The following is a 19,976-nucleotide window of genomic DNA, read 5'->3' on the forward strand; positions in this document are numbered from 1 at the left end:
ATGGTCTACTGTTTCATAGCTGGTCATTGATAAAACGTCCGCCATCTACTTTTGTACGATACATTTTTAATGAGAGGAAATTAATTCTAATTCAGGAAATTACATCTGATTACCATTCATCTATTTATCAAAGTTAATTTAGCGTCACTTCTCAATAATATTTTAGCCCTCATCAATTATCAAAAGCAGTTAAAAAAACAAATAGATTATAACTTTATTCTTTTTAATCAATTAGATATAGGGAACACGATCACCCTAGACCGAGTAGCAGACACACTAACATCCTGTTAACGTTGAGTCAGTCTCAAGTTTTAAGCGCTAACAAAGAGACAGATTGACTTAGGTCCAAACCTGGTTTCATTGGTCTAGATTGACCTCCACCGCCAATGAGGAAATTGCCGGACCATATCGAAAATATTTATCTTTTCTACTGCATTAAGTCTATTTCAGCTACCTCCGTAGACTTCAACCTCTAAGTTTGTCGTCATCTATTTATTTCACACGGTGGTTAGTGACTTCCCGCCACATGCGAGCAAAGCCTGCCGCAGATTTTACGCTGAAAAGGGCGCCCTGTCGTGGGGGGACAATATCAACCAAAACAGGGGACACTAACGTACTCCCTCAAACCAGCTCCGAATAACACCGTAGAGACAGCTTAAGCCATTAACCTCTATATCGCCGTACAAATAGGATGAAACGTTACACAGCCTAGCAAGTAACGAAATGCTTACATCTTTTATGGGGTGTCAAAGATATCATTACAAAATTTACTCAGAAACAGATATGTAATTAGTCCACCTCATAAAGTCGGGTTTTAGATGCTGCGTTAGAAATCATAACATCCACAGTAGAGGAATTTTACTGAGGCAAAATAAATCAAAAAGTTGCGTAAATATTTCTACTAGGTGACATTTTTAGGATGGCTAAATAATTTGACTTCTACCATTAAGACAACAATTAAAAGAGACCCCTCTTTCTCCTATTATCTATCCTACTATCCTTAACGACCATGGATGTGCTCTCTTACACACTGTTTCATATTGAGGGCGAATAGGAGATATTTGGGTAAACAGAAAAAAAACGAAAAGGAAGAAAGAGCATTTTAAATCGTGCATCCCATGAGCGACCATATGCTATCTTGATGTATCACTACACGATGCTGACAGAAATGTAAAGTCTTGTTCTTGGCGTTCGAAGCATTTTCAAATTTTATAATATACTCTACTTTAAAAATCAACGTTGAACTCATTTGTATTCTTCTACGGAACCGGCAAGAATTTCTCTGATTTTTTTAAGACCTCGCACATTACGTGAATTATCACCGAAAACAAAGTCTTCTTTTCGGTGGAGAACATTGCAATTACTTTGAGTTGAACCTTAAACTAAAAACTGGTGAATAAGTGGTGCTAATTCGGAAATAATCTTCCCAAGGAACAAGTGATTTAGGGGTTAAATTACGAAGTGACAATTGAAAATAGAAGATTGAATAACGAATGCACCCCTTATTGATTAGTGGTCATTCAAAATAAGGTTGGTTATAATAAAAAATACACCAAAAACATGATTGGTTGACTGCTAAGAAAAATTTAACATGGAAAATTAATCGAAAGTACACAAATAAAAATAAAGAGCAGCTGAAATAATTAATAAATAATCACATGTGAGCAGAGAGCATACGTTTTTAGTCAGCGCCAACCACTCAATTCCAGCCTGTGCTGTGTCTATTAAATTTTATTATCAATAAATGATATTTGGTTCTCAGAATTTAAAGGGAATTAGGAGAGTAAATTCCTGCTACGAGAATATTCAGTTAAATAATCGAATTATTGCTTTTTTCATAAATATTTTTATTATCTAAGTAATTGTCCATAAAAAATATCATGAAAGCAAGGATATAAGCCGAAATTGTTAGTTTGACCATGAATCAGAAATTCGAGATTAGCCACGTTAGATAGGGCGAGATAATAGGAGAAAGAGGGGTCTTTCTTAATTGTTGTCTTAATGATAGAAGTCAAATTATTCAGCCATCCTAAAAATGCCACCCATACCTTCCTCAGTAAAATACCAAAAACTACTTGTCGCTAGATTTGTGTAATAATTAAATGGGCTCTCATAGAGAATGATCTGAAAATCTCCGTTTGATATAAAATTTCAAAACGTTAAGTTCAAAATTAAAAACAATTTCCAACGAGTTTATAAACAATGATGCACTGACCTAGCATACGATAGCTCACCGGATGCACGATTTAAACTACTATTTCTTCCTTAATAGTTTTTCTGTTTGCCAAAATATCTCCCAGTCGTCCTCTATATGAACGAGGTATGTGTAAGAGAGCATATTCAGAAATGACAGGTTAGTTATTGTGGTTGGTTTCGCACATAACGCGGGGAATCACTACTCCAAGAAACAAAAGAAACCGACGTCCATTCATAAGCCTTTTCTCAACAAGAAACTTCAGGTATTCTGCTAACCAATATATCTATTACGGAGACTAAGAACCTGTGACGTCATGGCAAAATTAGCAGTGCCGGAACGCACTTCCCTTAACTTCTTTTATGAGTGTAATATTACTCTGTGTGTTCTTTCATAACATGTTATTATTCACATTATTACATTTTTTGGTTTTAGTTACGAAAGTGAATATTAGAAATTTTAAGGCGACAAAATTGCTGAAAGTGTCATTTGACTATTATATCTTTTGTTAACCAGTGCCAGAACGGCGTTCCGGTGCGTTCCGTCACCATGACACCCCTACTAAGAACCCTTTGAAGGCAACACAGCAAGCCACAAAAAATTCATTTTCAGTCATAGATGTAAAACAACCGTCGGAAAAAACGATGTCCTCAATGTTTTTTAGACGTGATTAATTTGACCTATCTGAACGGCGTAGAATGAAATCTTTTTTAAGCTGATTACGATAATCTCCAACTCTTGTGGTAGAGGACGATTGCAGCTTCTCATTGTGGCGTAGTTATGAATATATCTCGAGTAAGATGTCAATAATTATAAGTTTATGGTCGAAGGCAGTAAGAATTATTAGATGCCTGCTGCATTCGTTTTTTCGGTTCTAAATTCTCCCAGCCGTCTAAATTTAGAAAATAATCCTTAATTATGCCAGAAAAATTGAGATGTAAATATAAATTTTTGATTACCATAAAAATTTATGACGGAATTTTTAATACAGGTAGGTCTCAAAAATTTAAAATTATCCATCAGAATTAGTTATCTCAAATGGTTTCAAATTTGTATTGCTTGTTGATTTCAATGCAGCCGTTTAGTGGTAGACATTACGCCGAAAGTGCGTAGTCATTCTAATAAGAGACACACTGACTTCTACCATTGTTCTAATCCATGATAATGGTCATACTTATAGCGAAAATTCAATGGTGGCAACATTTTATGAAGAGGATATAGTAAAGCTTGTCCACAATTATGACCAATGTAATAATCGAATCATTTCGAAAGGTAACCGCAGTGCACATGATTTTTAGCAATGACATAATATTAAATACTCTTTTTGTCTTCTGTATATGTCTCATCCGAGGATGAAAATAACTGTCATCATATGTTTGGAAAAGGAAATTAGCTGCTTTATGGTACTCATTAAAAAAATATAATAGGCATTTATTCAGTGCTGTAGTTGGGCCGGTACGGCACACCCCCTAAAATTCAAACTCGTTATAAGCGAACCGGTTGAACTACCTTTTTAAATCTGTAAAAAATAGACGTACTGTAAATTGTCCAATGAATTTCAGAAAGAAAAATCGGAAATGATTATTTACTTGTTCTGAGTTATCTCGTGGCACAACTCGGAACTAATATAAGAGTTGGAGTTGGACATTTCATTCGCGGCCGGATGTAAAACACAAATTGGCAAATTGTTGGAAAATTTTGGTGAGTGCCGCCTAAATTTTTTCCCAACAAAAGCACTGCGTTTATTTACATTATTTCATGAAAAAATGGCTGAATATAAGCGGGTATTTGGTGGAAACCATCAGTTGTCTATGGGGTGTTTATATTTTCTATTGTTTCACGTTTATTTCCCCTGAGATATATATTTTTTTTGTATTTCAACCCTGAGAAACTACAATACGTATTATTTACATCAATTTGGGCGTGATGTTCGCTGTAAGAAAGCAGTGTTGGCTAAAAACTTGTGAAAGGCCACCTTAGAGAGACTATCGAGATCAACTTACTTTCATTCTTTAATTATTTTCAACCACTAGAGAAAACTTCAGCTGCCTTGACAACTTTTGTCCCGGGAGTTTTACTATGGTGTAATGCGCTTTTATTTTATTTAACATGATGATTGCCTAAATATATCCCAGAACGCTTAGCGGTAACTCACATAACATAACAAACATTCATGAAATTAAAAAGCTAATTATAATAAATGGAAAAATATGAGCACTAATATTGTATTCTATTCATTATATGGTTTCGGCGGATTCAAATCACGCAATAAACAAACTATTGGATAAATTATAAGTTAAACACGAAGTAACTTTTAAATGTTCAATCTCAAAAAACGATCTCTTCTCAATAATAACGCAGCGAGGACCGCTAAACGTTCTGGGATATATTTAGGCAATCATCATGTTGAATAAAATAAAAGCGCATTACACCATAGTAAAACTCCCGGGATAAAAGTTGTCAAGACAGCTGAAGTTTTCTCTAGTGGTTGAAAATAATTAAAGAATGAAAGTAAGTTGATCTTGATAATCTCTCTAAGGTGGCCTTTCACAAGTTTTTAGCCAACACTGCTTTCTTACAGCGAACATCACGCCCAAATTGATGTAAATAATACGTATTGTAGTTTCTCAGGGTTGAAATTAAAAAAAATATATATCTCAGGGTAAATAAACGTGTACCAATAGAAAATATAAACACCCCATAGACAACTGATGGTTTCCACCAAATACCCGCTTATATTCAGCCATTTTTTTTTCAACGCAGAGATCAACTTACGCGATTCAGCACTTTCTTGAGACCTAAAACGAAAGCTAAAATTTCCCGACGGATACCAATAAGTCAGAGAGACCCAGAGTAAGAATTAAGGAGACGGCTATTCACTAACATGGCACAGAAAGTAAAAATAGAAACTTCTTTCATTTCTTACAGCTATTTTTCATGAAATAACAAGTAATATAATAAGAGTAATATAGATAAGAGTAATAATAATCTTGGAAGACTAGGCGGGTAGCGGGTATCTTAAAGGTTTCGAGATTCCAGAGATTTACTTACATGAAGAATGAAAAAGGATATTATAGAATTAGATAATAATTTAATGAGGCAAATATTTACCTATAATATACTTTAAAACCTTATTTTTTATAGATTGATATGCCATATTATTGTAACGAGTTATACTTTTCCAAAAATATCTTACGGCCTGCCCCACTTCTGATGTCCTCAACAAAAATTGCTTTAGCATTTCAGGGTATTAAATAATAGTATCTGTATATATAATTATTCATTTAGAAAATTTATAAAGATAAACATCTACTTGGCTCGTATTTATTTAAATAATACTCTGATAAAACTCATCGCAAAAGGAAGTTTTTAGCAGATATAAATAACAATGAATGCACCAAGTGACGCACATTATAATTCTCCGCTACGCGTAAGACAGAAGTGAAAAACTAAAAGTGAAAAGAAAAAATAATACATATCTATTTCATCTACAAACAGGAAAATTTTATTTTTAAACAACGAGAGGAGAAAAGCAAGTGATGTTCAATTGAAATGCTTTGTATGAATAAATTTATAGGGGTTGTATCTTTACTTTCCAATTACTAAACCAAAAATCCCACCAGGAATTCTTATTCACTCGTTTTAGAGAATTTTATTTGTTACAAGAACGTAGTGTGAAGACGTCAAATGTGGGATATTAAAACTTATCCCAAATGAAACAGTAACGAAAATTTAAACTATAATCTTTAGCTACGATCATCTTTTTCTGATCCCTAAACCTTGAGCAAAGGGAAACTTGAAAGCTATCAACTATGGAAAAGACCAACACAAGAACCACATAGGCGAAGAAGACAGAAAAATATTTCCTAAACGAAGGCGATGATTTTAAACTGGAACTCTACCATGTAATTTAAGGAAAATAATGGTGTCGCAGCAGCGCCTCGGAGTTAGATGTACCGCAGGACTTACGAGTAATGCCATTCGCATAACCACGAGTTGAAAACTTCAAGCTCTCGTCACCACCCACCACTCAAAACAGATCGCCCTCAGACACACTTGCCATTCACACATTGACTTCAAAAACCACAATTCACAGTTCCTCCACACACTTCCACAAACTTTTTGCGAACACTCACCCGCCGCAGTCTTTCGTAAGTCATACGTTCGATCGTTTAGAGGTCTCGCTGCGGTATTCCCCATGACTGGATGTGACGGATTTCAAGGAACCACTTGGACACCAAGGAGGTGAGGATTCAAAAGTTAATCCATCTCACTCCGATGTTCGCTTTAACTTCTTGACGATCCCGCAGTAATAATCGGTTCCGTCCGATCGGAATTTTGAGAAAATTCGAAAAATTTATCACACGGTCGTTTTCGAAACTCGAAACTTTTCCCTATGACTTGAGCACACGCTGACTCACGATCGACGACTTGCATCGGGATCAAGGGACATTAGTGAGCCTCCACATTGACGAGGCGGACATCCTCGATCTAGTCCACTCCTAGACGAGGGCACTGAAAACCACACTCCGCAACGGAGCGCGTGCTCGATCTCCCGGATCACAAGCGACTCGTCTTCATTACGTTTCCCTGGCTGTTGAAGACACCCAACCAACTCTGCTCTTTCGCCCCACCACTCCCTTGCAACCCTACCATCCTTCCCCCTATCCTACGCGTCCTTATCTCTCCTACTCTCGCGTCTCGATATAGAACGCAGCAACCGCCCCAACGAGGAGTTGTAGCGCACTCCGCCAGAGGGGACTCTGTCCTGGAGAAATTTAGTGGGACCGCCCGTTCCGAAAACTAGACTCGTTGTTTACCACAGACAAGTTGAAAAATGTTCGGAGAGGTAACGGACCTCCCAATGGAGAAAATATGCTTTAACTGAATTTTTATTCTTTTCGTGTAAATTCTAATTTCATATGCAATTAAACTTTAGGATCCTTAGGGTAAACTTATCCAAACTTTGACAGAACTAATAGTTTCTGTTCGTTTGCTACCCTTTAGTAACCACAAAAAATGTTTCAAGTTATCATTAGGATGAATAAAGTAAACTAATAATCACGCCGCCTAACAGTCACACCACTAGGTATTTTTTATTCGAACCAAATAACTTTTAAGGATGCGAGGCAGATTATATGAAATGTTAAAGCTAAAATTAGAAAAAGCCCACTCCCGATCTCAATAACGTTGAGGGCATGAATATTTTTTGTCTCCAAGATACATTCATGGTTTCTGAATGAAAATCACCTTTTCCATGGCTCCAGTAATTCATTGTAATTTTTTTTTAATACCTGAATAATTTCGTCATTCTTAAAACAACCTGCATGAAATATCCAAAACGCACCATTACACACCTCCACCATACCACATCTTACTCAAGCCGTACACGTGATACATATTTGTATAAATGAAGGAATACTTTGATCAGAATTCCTACTTGCAAATTTAAAAATATTGAACAATAGTCTTATAATTAAACTGCATTCAGACGCACTATCAACCCCAACGTATGGTTAAGTTCCCAAAAAATTTATGGCTGAAGAGCGTGAAAATGGGTCTATACTACGGAGAGGAGTTCGGTAAGTTTACTCTGAATGAATTATGATTACAGTAACCACAGATCAAAGTCACAGATAAACACTCAAAAAATTCTTAAACAATGGTAGTTTTCATATTTTTCATTAGAAGGCAGTGCAGCAAACTAGGCCAAAGAAGAGATAACAGAGAGACAGTCAAGCAGGAAAATAAGCTATTCATGTAGATAACAGAGAAAATCCAGATCCTCATCGACACATTCCGTGAATACCCAGCAGATGGTAAACAAAAGAGGAAAGAGAAGTAAGTTTCTGAAGAAGAATACAAAGCTCGCTCTAAAATCCTCACCGGCGATAAAATTGGTTGATTTTAGGCCACGATCCGAGCTAAAGGTACAAGCGTCCAGCTATCAAAGTACGATGAGGGTCACAAAAAACGTTCTGTACAATTCACACCCAGGAGTTGTATAGTTTCATTAACTTCCTCCAGATAACTGAAAATAGGGCACACACATAGGCGGATCTAGGGGGGGGGGGACGAGGGCACGTGCCCCCCCAGACCCTTAAAAATATGCAATTATTAATGCGGTCCCATTATCATTGAGTTCGTTTTGTATTACGAGGTATCCTTGTGCCCCCCCAGAACAAAATCCTGGATACGGCTTTGCTTGTGCCCCTCACCCCCCCCCCCCCCCCCCCAAGAAAGAAATCCTGGATCCGCCCCTGGGCACACATACTACTTATCAACTGAAAACCGAGTGAAACTTCCTCATCCAGAATGTGGATGAAAAGCCTGATTATTAAAGATCAATCTGGGTAAGATAATTGCAACCAGTATAGAGAACACAAGCACAAATAATGGGATTCATGACGGAGTTCTAGACGCAAATATTCCGCGTTTCCAAGGCTGGGAAGAATCCCGAAAAACGCGTTACCTTGATTGCTTGCCCGGGAATCATTTAGAAGTTCGTTCCCACCCACCACTCTCCCTTTCCACGAAACCCTTCCGCTAGCTTATAATGTTCCCGCTAGACTTCGCACCCGTTTTTCTCAATTTCCATTCTCTCGTCGGGCAGCGCTCCACTCTCACGTCTGCTAAGAAGCATCAGAGACAGCGAACGACCTTGTTGTTCACAGACTGAGTGAGCTCTGACAACAGCCCAATCGACGGCAGAGTAAGCGACACATACCGAACATACGGAGCGGAAACACGTCACCGTTATCGGTGGAAAGTCCCCTCTCCGCGTACCGAATATAATAATCGAGCCAGCCGACACAAATATTTCTCAAAGGACATTTAACACATAAAATAAGAAAATAATGTGAATATCGACGCATAAGAAAATAACTTGGCATTAAATTGTAAGTCTGAAACTATTTCGAATCGACTGTCAATGGTTTATGTATTGCCTAACGGTCCGTGGAAGGAAAATATTTTATTCTAATCAGTTTACAAGTGTATTTGCATCATTTTCTTGCTCTTTCCACTTGGATCTATGTTAATAAATTGGAGTACAATTCCAAATCCCTTACCTAAACTAAGTAGTTCCCGTCTTTGCGGCATTCTGAGGACGCGTAGGATGCAAGTCAAACGCAACAATTCTCCTCAAGGTTTGCCGAAATTATAGTGTCTATCAAGAATTACTAACAGATTTATGCATATAATTAGGATACAAGACGATAGCTCACACTAATGTAAAAAGAACTCTGACTGAGCTCTGACAGCAGCCTGTTCAGAAATTAAGGAGATCTCTATAATCTGGACATGACAATACAGACCTCACAAGGATAAAATTTAGAAAAACGCCACTAATGTGGTTCCAAAATCTTGTTGCAATTAAGAGAATAAAGAATTGGTTTTTAGAAAATAGCCGATTGTACGAATGCTAATTTCTAATCGGGCACAGGTTCAGGCCGGAAGCTAAGCTACCATCGCGATTTGAACCCAATCTGAGCAGTGTGGATACGAACCATCTCTAGAATACTCGAGGTGGCCCGTATAGCTGAAGCCACCACAACAATACCATTCTCTCCCAAAGCCAGCCGGCAATTATGGTGATTTTGCACAACTTGATGCATTTTCACTCGACTAACATATTTTTAAACGAGTTAAAATTAACGAAAAAGATCTATTTTTGTAGCGCTGATGATTTTCATTCGTAAACAATCACAGATGCTAAAGGAAGACGCGATCAAGCCTCCTCACATCAACCATGGAACCTGCCGCCGTCTAATCCAGACAAGTAATCCCGGCTCTGAGGCCACTTGAGCCGCCAACAGTCCTTCCTGATCGAAAATATTGAATGGCTCCAGGGATAAGTAAAAGTGTACTTTAAGCGTTCCCAAACAACGACCTCGCACAGAGTTTTCCATAGCATGGGAACGAGTGACCCTACTACGTTAAAATTTTACTTGGAAAGTGACGCTCAACGTGAGAGGCTGCAACTGGTGTGCAACTTCCCTCCGGGCGTGATTCAACGCCGCGACAACCACACAAACGGAATATGCACACGCGTTGACGAAGGAATGGGCATCAAAGACGACCGCCCATACGGGAGACATGAGCAAGGTCTGAGTTTCGGGGAGCATACCAGGAGAGGCGCCAAAGCTGACGCGGCCAAGAGTGAGGAAAGGGGCAGCGGCGGAGACGGAGGGGGCGGCAGAGGGGGGTGGTCGACTTGCGAGAGAGGGAGGAGAAGTGGGGGGAGGAATTTGCCGAAAGAAAATTGGGGATGGCCGCACCGAATACAATAATGGGCCAAACGGAGGCACGTGGAAGCAGTTCGATGCCAAAGGAACTTCGGGTGTGCGGAGGGGTGATTGTCTGCACTTATAAAACTATTAAAAAAGGTCTCCTGGAAATTTTATAACGCTAATTTTCCAGGGAATTTCGATAGATCTATGATTTTCCGAATCGGCTAGGAGAAGTCACATCCGGGGGAGCGGGTTGGTGTGGTAGCTAGAGTGCTGGCATCCCACCCCGTGGGCTCGGGTTCAAATCCCGGCGGTGGCAGAGTTTTTTCAAAGACTGCCCAACCCCTCCTTGAAAGTTTTGTGGAGGACATTTCAAGCGCAACACTCCGTCCGTTGGATGGTACGATAAGCCGTGGTCCCCTTGGCGCCTTTCATCAAGAGCAGGCTAATGCCGACGCCGAGTTTCTCTCCACCCTTCCTTCCATACCCTTCCCTCATGGCACAAATAACATCAGCTTTCAGTCGCCTCATCCAAATACCATACCATATCAGTCACATCCGGAAATATAAGAATGAAGATGATTCAATAGCTTACAAAAAATGTATTTTTTTCTACTAAATTTATGACTGTAGGAAATTTTAGCATAGAAATTATGGAAAAAAGTCATCAGAGTCCATATCTGGAGCATGCTTCTCTATGACAGCGAGGTATAGACGATGATAACAGCATGGAGATAAAGGTGGAGGCCATAAATAAACTCTATGGTGGAGGCATTCAAAATGTGGTGTAACAGAAGAGTGATGGAAATAAAAATCATGTAAAAAAACACTGTTGGAATGGAAACCAGACTAACCGGGAAAACATTGAGTACAATCAAATGAGTCTCGGAAACTCATCGAACGGAACCGGGTGGATAGGAGGCTCTCATTCGGCAGTGGCTTCTTTGAAGTCCTTTCTTTCTTGAATCCTTGATGGACTGCGAACGCCTTAACACCGAGTACCATGCGCCTCAGTAAAATTTCAATGAGAATTCAGGAAAATGGATAACCTAGTGGTTTGAGCAGCGGCCCGTAAAAACCAAAGATCCGAGGTTTGATTCCAGATCTAGGGAAATTATTATTCCAGGCAATTCATGTGTATGTTTGCTGATTTTTCATCGTAAAATTAATAATCAAGGCTTTTTGTAAACGTTTCTGTCAAATAATTATTTTCTAAGAAATACGTTAAATGCTACACTGTCAAACTGGTATTAAAAATACCAACTTTTGCTGCAATCGATAGCTGAAAATTCAATTTTGAGTAGCATTTACACTGGAAAAAAATATCATAAAATCCTGATGATCTATTTGTAAAAAAAGCCTTAAAGGTGATTCGTATGTCCAAGCCGGTAAAAACTGACATCTTCCATGGCAAAAAGGGAAGTCGGAAATGTTGTAAATTCTGATCAATGGAATTCAGCAGAGTTCACTTACAATCTCCGGGCACAAACGTTAATGTTAGAGGACAGGGAACATTATTATTAAAAGACACTGGAAATAATATTTTTCTTAGGATATCCGACGAACACCTATAAATTATGGTAAGCCAGTCTAAGAACGTATTTGAAAAAGAATTGTAGCGATTTTAAAATTTCGTACCTACCACTGAAATTCGGTCAAACATCAAAGTCTTTATGGCCATGCATCCTGCACGATAAGAATCATTTTGGTCAATTTTTATTGTTTCCATGGAGCTCCGCAAGTGACCATCCTATTAATATTTATCACGTTGTGGAGGGTCGAATTGGATCAGACTACAATTTTCCTTTTACTTTCTCTTTCATTTTAACTGCAGACAGAGTTGTGAAAAAGGGAGAGACTTTTTCTTCAGGATTTTGAAGCACTGATTTTGACCATTTCCTTGGGTTTCTTGGTTGGAAAACTTTTCCTAACACTACTTCTTTTTCTTAAAACAAAGCAACCTGGGTTTCGATGAATAATCATCATGATGATTATCATGGATAATGATTATTCATCAAAACCCGGGTCGCTTTATTTAAAAAGAGAAGCAGTATGTATAAGTAAAAGTTATCCAACCAAGAAAACTTAGTTAAAATTGAGTTGGTGATTTTCATTTCCTTGTGATTTAGCACTAACCGATCACATATAGAGCCAATTTGCATGGAGCGATAGGTTTGGTGGGTGCGTGATGCCTTGAACAAAAGCATTTCACCACATGAAATTTTAACTTAGGCATGGTGAAGATAGAGAGTTCCAGAAAAGTCTTTTCTATCAGAAAAAGTCCCAGGACACCAAAATATGCCCAATAAGCCCAAAACGACTCCTTCAAAATTTATTAAATAATATTTTATTTGGTAAAATTATGAAAATTTCTATTTGAAAGCCATACAGCCCCACTTGGTAATACAAAAAGCCAAGACTTTTTTCCACTCTTTGATGATGTATGTTGATAATGAAAATAAATATGTATTATAACATATAAAATAATAAATAAACATTATAATATTATGACATAATAGTATAATATAATATTGGAGAATAAATATTATAATACGTAAATCTGGCATTTTGGCCCTGTAACATTTTTTACCAATGCCTAATAACATGTGGTAGAACTAAGACTAACATTTCCATTGAAAATATTATAAAACAAATTACTGCTAAACAACTTCCTCTTGGAATCATGCCAGATTTTACTCGCATTATAAAAAAATAGAGTTATAATTATCATTCAATTACCAACTAGAGTAGCACGGAAACATTGAAATTTAAGTTATCCCAACAATTATAGCAGAAAAAATCCAAACTTACTATGTTTAGGGCAGATTTGAAATGGCCTTTCCAGTAACAACGCCTCACCCGCACCAACTGAGTTTTCAGCAGACACTCTTAGCATACAGAGCTCATATGGAGGAATTCCATTGATTGCATATTCATTGAAAATTGAATCTACACAAATCTTGCGCCTGAAAGTGCAATGGAAACTTTTAAGTAACAGCAAAAATAACATATTTTAATAAAACCCTTCTCACAAATAATAAAATAAAAATTTAATGAACTAGCTAGAAAATCCAGGTTGGTGTACAAAGTATAAACTTTAAATCATCAGTGGATTAATAGGTTGTTAGGAGTGGATATGTCATCATAAAACTAGTAAAATGAATGGAAATAGTTATGAAAAATGGATGAAATATTATTGACAGTTATCGTCAATTATTTAACATAAACTAAGAAATGATGCATAAAATATATACTTCTATTCAAAGACACAACCATACTTCTTTGGCCAATAATTCTAACATTCATTTCTTAAATGACCTGTCACCAATTGAGTGGACTGAAATTCTACAAATTTAGTACCTATTGATAATGGCTGTACAGTTTCTATTTCTTCCTGAATATTGGCTTCTGTGTGAAATGACATCACAAAATAGTGGAAAGGAATGATTTTGAATTTATTTAATGCATGTAATTTGAAAAAATATAACCATGCACACCTTTCCTTCTGTTGAGAGGAAAACTAGGTATGTATACCTAACCCCAATATTTGCAATGTAGTTTATTGTTAACCAAAAGTGATTTTTCCAACTCAGGGATTTTTGGGATCATTATTAAGTTATAGAGAGATTACTACATTCAGAGCAGTGTTTGCTAGAATTGTTTGGGCTCAGGATTGGTTAGTCAAATTGCACATTTTTCCTCCAGCATAAACGTATATGCATCAGTTAATGCTGCATTTCAATGAAATCATTCCAGATTACAGGACTTTCTTTTGAGAGGCAGCTGCAGAAAATATCAAACATAATTATCTGCTTTTGTGAAATTTTGTTAGAAATCAATCCTCTCCCTACCATCATATGAGACATTTATGCCTTTTGATCTTCAGTACACTTGCAAAAAGCATTGTTTACCATCTCAACAATTCCACATGCGTCAGGAGTGGCAACAAAGGCAAAGTTAGCCAGTGTAATCCATGAGTGAAGTTTTGTATGGGAATGTGATACTTTCCTAAGAAGAGCGGAATAGTGAGAGGAGGGTGCAAGAATGCAGTGGCTGTGGATTGTGGGATTTTTTTCCAGAAGACAATTTCTCTCAAAATTATTTTATAAGGTAAATACCAGGAAATACAAGCAATTGGTCACTTTGGATGGAAGAAAATAAATGGGGAAATAAAGGTATTATTGGGTCCTCTTCTTATCTGCTAATTAGGGGATCTCTCCTGCAGGATCAAGGTGAAATATGATATTTACTAAGGTAGGCAATTAGTACCATTGAAATAGATGAAATAAGAGGAACAGTACTTAAAACTACAACAGAAACTACAACATTGAAACCTGAAAAATGTATGGCTCTAGCCTCATTGCTTATGCCACCATGACTCATGAAAGATGTATGTATGTGATTAGATACTTCACAATTATTCTTTTCAAAAACAGTGGTGTGCAATAACCATGAGCCTCAGGTAATTTCTAGCCTTCCATGTGCATAGGCCTATTCCGCTCATTCTATAATTAAATACGATACTCTTCCTTCCCCTTCCCTTCCATAGTTTACGTACCTTACACTTTTCCCTCTAACACTTTTAAACATCCCCTGCACCCCTTAGCTCACTACATCCAAACCTTCTGACTCATCCATATCTCATCAAGAAGCTGCCTCACCTGACCCAAAATGTCAAGCATTTCATCGTTCCTCGTCTTTTTCATCCACTTCACCTTCCCCATTCTTCTCCTTGCCCACATCTTGAAAGTCTTGAGTCCTTTCTCGTCCTCCTTCCTAAGTGTCCATGTTTATGCGCACTCAAGTGCTAAATTCAAGATCAGACTCTCCACCAGCCTTTTCTTTATACTCTTACGTAACAATCCTCTCATTAGCTCCTCTTTGTTCATACATGCCCCTTTTGCTATTGCAATTCTTTTGATACTGGGAGTAGGCAACCAACAACTTAGGTCATTTGCTCCATAATGAAGATATGGAAGGGTGGATAGAAACACAGCATCTGCATTAGCCTGCTCTAAATAAAGGGCTAGAAGGGGACCATGGCTTAACATCACATCTGATGAACATAGAGTTGCACATGAATAGCCCTCCACACAACATTCAAGCAGGGATCGGGTAACCTCTGAAAATTCTCTGCCATCACAGGGATTCAAACATGGGCCCAAAAGATGAGCATCCTTCCATTGTTAGCCTTAATTTATTAAGCCGCTAGCCCTCCTTTGCTTGCTGTTAGCGACTTTATTCCTACAGCAGCAATTTCCATTAAGATTACAAGGCATAAGGAGGCTCATAATAGATGGAAGGAATGTGTGCATAAGCTCTGTCTGACAGAGGGACCTTAGGGGATCTTAATATGCTAAGCATACCCATGGCTCAAATGGGCAATGGACAGTGCATTGGGCTGAATGGCCCAATGAAGTCATTTCCATTATGAGTATGTATTTCATTCTATACATAAGCTAACCTCCGATGAACAGGAGCACAGATAGATTATACCATGACATTTTACTCTTAAAAAAATGCAACAAATTTTTAAAAATTTGTAAGTACTTCATTAAAAGTACAGTGGGCTCCTGATTATCTGGCTGTGGATTGTGTGTGTTGCGGAGTATCCTGCATGAGTTTCACACTCCTTCTATGTTTTCCACAATCTATAAAAAATTAAAGCAGATGCTAAAGCACCAGGATTATTGCATTTTAATGCAAGGCATTTACCAATGCTCAGCATTGTAGAAAATGCTGAGCATTGGTAAAAAAAATGCTTGATTAATTTTAGAAGCTTATCCAATGGTTAACCAATCGCAAATTGATAAAAATGTTATCTACAATCTTTAAATCTATTTTTCATATTGCAAATGGGCAATTAATGCCGTGGCCTCGCATGATATAGAATACAGCCCAAGGGAACCGGAGATTTTGTCAAAATTAGGCATGTTTATGCAATAACCAATCAAGGTCAAACTAAAGAGGAAGGGAACAGTATAAGGGAAGGCCACGGGAAGTAGAGATTGCATGAGTCAAAGCCAGGCACTCGTTTGCGTCGACAGTTTGCCATATACCCTGGTTCCCTAGAACCGCTGATGCACAATGGCATGATCACGTGCCAAATGCCTTTATAGGAGCTCTCCGCTCATGTTTTCCGCAGCAGTTGCATCCAAGGGAACCTGTACGAGACACGACTTAATGTAGTTGTGCCTGACGGTGAAGTTTCCGACGTCACGCAAAGGTTTTGTAACGTTTGCGCAAACCACTTTTCTGAATCTGTGATCACAGCCACCCACCATGCAGTCATGGTTGCGTCGTGTTCAGAAAACATGTCTCCTTTGGAGCAGTAGGAATATGAGTACAATCACATTTTTGCCGATAAAAAGATGGCGATTGAACATCTAAAATTTAGAAAAATCCTAAGGTTTCTGGGAAGCAATTTAAATTTACAGACTATGAGTGTAAATAATAATACAGTAAAACCTCTATGTAGTGAACCTCTTTACATCGTAAACCTCCATACATCATACCATCCCTACGGTCCCATCAGATTTACATGTAAATTTACAGGCAAACCTCTTTGTAGTGAACCTCTTTATATCGTAAAACCTCCACTTATCATACCAAGTAGATACCCCCAAGACGGCCTTACTACCTCTTCAAATCAAACCGAGACAACTAGACATCATTAATGCAGCCGCGATCACGTACATGGAATGGCATTTTCAGGGATAAATGTTTCACCCTTATAATTTTTTTTATATACCTTTAATATGCTGTAATTTTCACGTTAATCATTAGTTGTGGCCATTTTGTTCCAAATGAGAGCATACCTAACAGTAAATAAGAACAAAGGTATCTAACTATCCTAATCATTTTAAATGACTGTTGAATTAAGAGAGATCTCATAATTTTCTCTCAAATCGTAGTAAAAATCATGTGATAGCACACGCTTTCTGTAATTATTATGTATATAGGTAATAAATATATGTTCACTAATCCATGCATGTTTGTTTAAACACGTACATATAATGGTTTTATAGACAGTAGTGCATTTCATTTCGGAAGGATATGAAAAAATGGTGCCTATCACTAAAACCTCTCCATAGTGAACCTCCATACATCATAATGCCCAAATTTTGGTCCCCACCATTACGATATAAAGAGGTTTTACTGTATTTAAGTAAATTATAACCATTAAAAGAAATTAAAGAGACAGTTTGGATTATGAGTGTTCTCCGATTATTCATGCCGTCTCTCCCCATCATTAGCCCGAATAATAGGGAGTTTGTTGTCAATTGATAGGAAGTAATAGGAAAATTAGAGCGCTGGGTAGCAGACAGCTGCAAAACTACAAATAATCTCATTTCAGGGAATGCCTGCTAATGTACGCCCCAGCATTGGGCATATGCTACTTACTTCTAGACCTTACCCCCAAATTTTTATGCTTGAAGTTGAATTTTCACATAAATTTAGACCATCCACAAGAATCCATGAATTCAAATTCACTGTGAGGTTTAATGATAAATCGGGAGTTAAACTCTTTGGAGTAGATGGGAATTTTACACTACCTAATTCTCGTCAATGCATTATAAATGAATAATGGTGTCATAATCATAAAGTCGCAGGTTCAAGTCTCTCACAAAAAATGTATCCTGTTTGAAAAGGTTAACAAGATATAGTAAAAAGTTGGACTCGATATTGTCCATATCACATATCCATATGATATTATCTATGATAGTTTTGAAATATTGACATTATATTTATATTTTTCAGCCTATTGAAGGGCTTATGTATTATAAGAATGAAAAGTTCCAAATTTCCTAATAGATTTTTGGCAAATTTAAAGTATACCGGGACTAGCCGTGGTGATAACTTTTACGAGAGTCACCCGCAATGCACAATCGTGCCAAAGTTCTACAGAGAAAAAATCATTCGCCTTGACCGGGATTCGATTCGAACCGGGATTCGGGGAACCGGGTTCGAATCCCGGTCAAGGCGAATGATTTTTTCTCTGTGGAACTTTCGCAAGATTTTTGGCAGTTAATTTCCAATGAGGATTTGGGACCAGCTGATAGCCAAAGTATAGATAATAGTCAATTAACTGACACTTAGTCCATGTAAGTGGACTCGGCCCTAGCAACAAGACCATGGAAAAATCTATAGAGCTGAAATTTACAAGCACCTAAGACCCATGAGATACCACAAAAAAAAGGATAATTGCTGAAAAATCAGACTAACTACGTATAATTTTCAATAGGTAGTGCAACAAAAGACTATCAATATGTATTGTTTTTGTTGGTTTGACCCACGGCAAGCACTCTTTAGTTGATGTTGTTCCGTAATAGTTCATTTTTCTCTTTGGTGATTCCAATTTCTTCAATAAAATGTCTTCACTCTACCTGGCCATCAATAATTTCAACACTGTGGAATAAAGTACCGATGCAATTTTATTCTACATATTGCATTTACCCACCCATCCAATTACTCATCATTTTCCTCTCACATATTCTTCCCCTTACTCCTTCCTACCTCTTCAAATGGATGCTCTTCTCCTCCTCAACCCCAACTCACTCTCAATATAAGCTAGTGCTCAAATTATTTATGATCTTGATGATGCTGGATAGCAGCAAAACCAGGTTGAAATTTTTAGGGGTCTTTAAATCTACCTCACGATGAAAAAATTTCACCAAATAAACATAGAAATAGTTCCCTATGATACTATACTCATTGATGAAATTTCCTATCATACTAATGCTTCATACTAAACAAGAATTTATGCTGACTTAATTCATAATAAATAATTCACATATATGCACTTACCTATGACTATCAGATCTGCTGAATATGATAACATCAATGATATATAGAGTTATAGCACTGCCTCCATCCTCCAAGGGTGATTTCCAGCATAATTTGACTGAATCTCCAGAGAGTGGAATCACAATGAGAGGACCTTGTGGCTGACTTGGCGGATAATATGATCCTAGTAAAAGTTAACACAGAATTAAATTTTTCAGTAAAATTTCACCTTCAGGTGCATATCAACGGAAGAGTTGAAAATCTTCTTGAATTATTCAACTGGCCACAACCAAATTGTGCTTATCACTCAGGAAATAATTTACAAATGAGTGATCAGAGTGCATTGAAAAATAATGGAAAAAATATTAGGCACCTCTCATATTTTTCACATGGGTAGCTTCTTTAATAAACAAGGTTGCTAATTGAGCGCAATGAACACTTATATCAATTTCACGTATTATTCTTCCTCTATGGCCCACACCTTCACGGGAAGTGGCATCTAAGAGCAGCTGCAAAGGCAGAAAAAGAGGATGAGGGGTTGGGCTGGAGCTGGGTGGTAGGGAGGAGGCTACCTCTCTTGGAATTAATTTTGCTCCTCCTCCCCTCCTAGTTTTGAACGTCATTATTCAAGAGCTTAGTGCTCCTTCTAAGTATGTACTCTTTTAATAAATGAGGTTTAGTCAAACAATAGGGAAAAATCAATCAAAATTTACTACTCCTAATAAAATTACATGTAAACTAGGTAAATTAAAAACTCTATATTT

At 37.5% G+C, this 19,976-nt stretch overlaps 1 protein-coding gene across 2 annotated transcripts in view; it reads right to left on the reverse strand.

Annotated features, from left to right (window-relative positions):
• Positions 1 to 19,392, reverse strand: part of LOC124167674 (titin) — a 57,936-nt gene extending 38,544 nt beyond the window's left edge. The window contains exons 1-2 of one of the 2 annotated variants that reach the window (XM_046545659.1): positions 19,234 to 19,392; positions 13,237 to 13,391 (exon numbers count right to left, since the gene is read on the reverse strand). In XM_046545659.1, the coding sequence (XP_046401615.1) occupies positions 13,237 to 13,321 (85 nt within the window). In that variant the 5' untranslated portion in view covers positions 13,322 to 13,391; positions 19,234 to 19,392. Of the gene's footprint in view, positions 1 to 6,330; positions 6,820 to 13,236; positions 13,392 to 19,233 lie in introns of those variants that run through there. The other variant, XM_046545661.1, reaches the window with a different exon arrangement.
• Positions 19,393 to 19,976: the final 584 nt, after the last annotated feature.

Source organism: Ischnura elegans, chromosome 1, assembly GCF_921293095.1.
Source record: "Ischnura elegans chromosome 1, ioIscEleg1.1, whole genome shotgun sequence".
Lineage (NCBI taxonomy): Eukaryota > Metazoa > Arthropoda > Insecta > Odonata > Coenagrionidae > Ischnura > Ischnura elegans.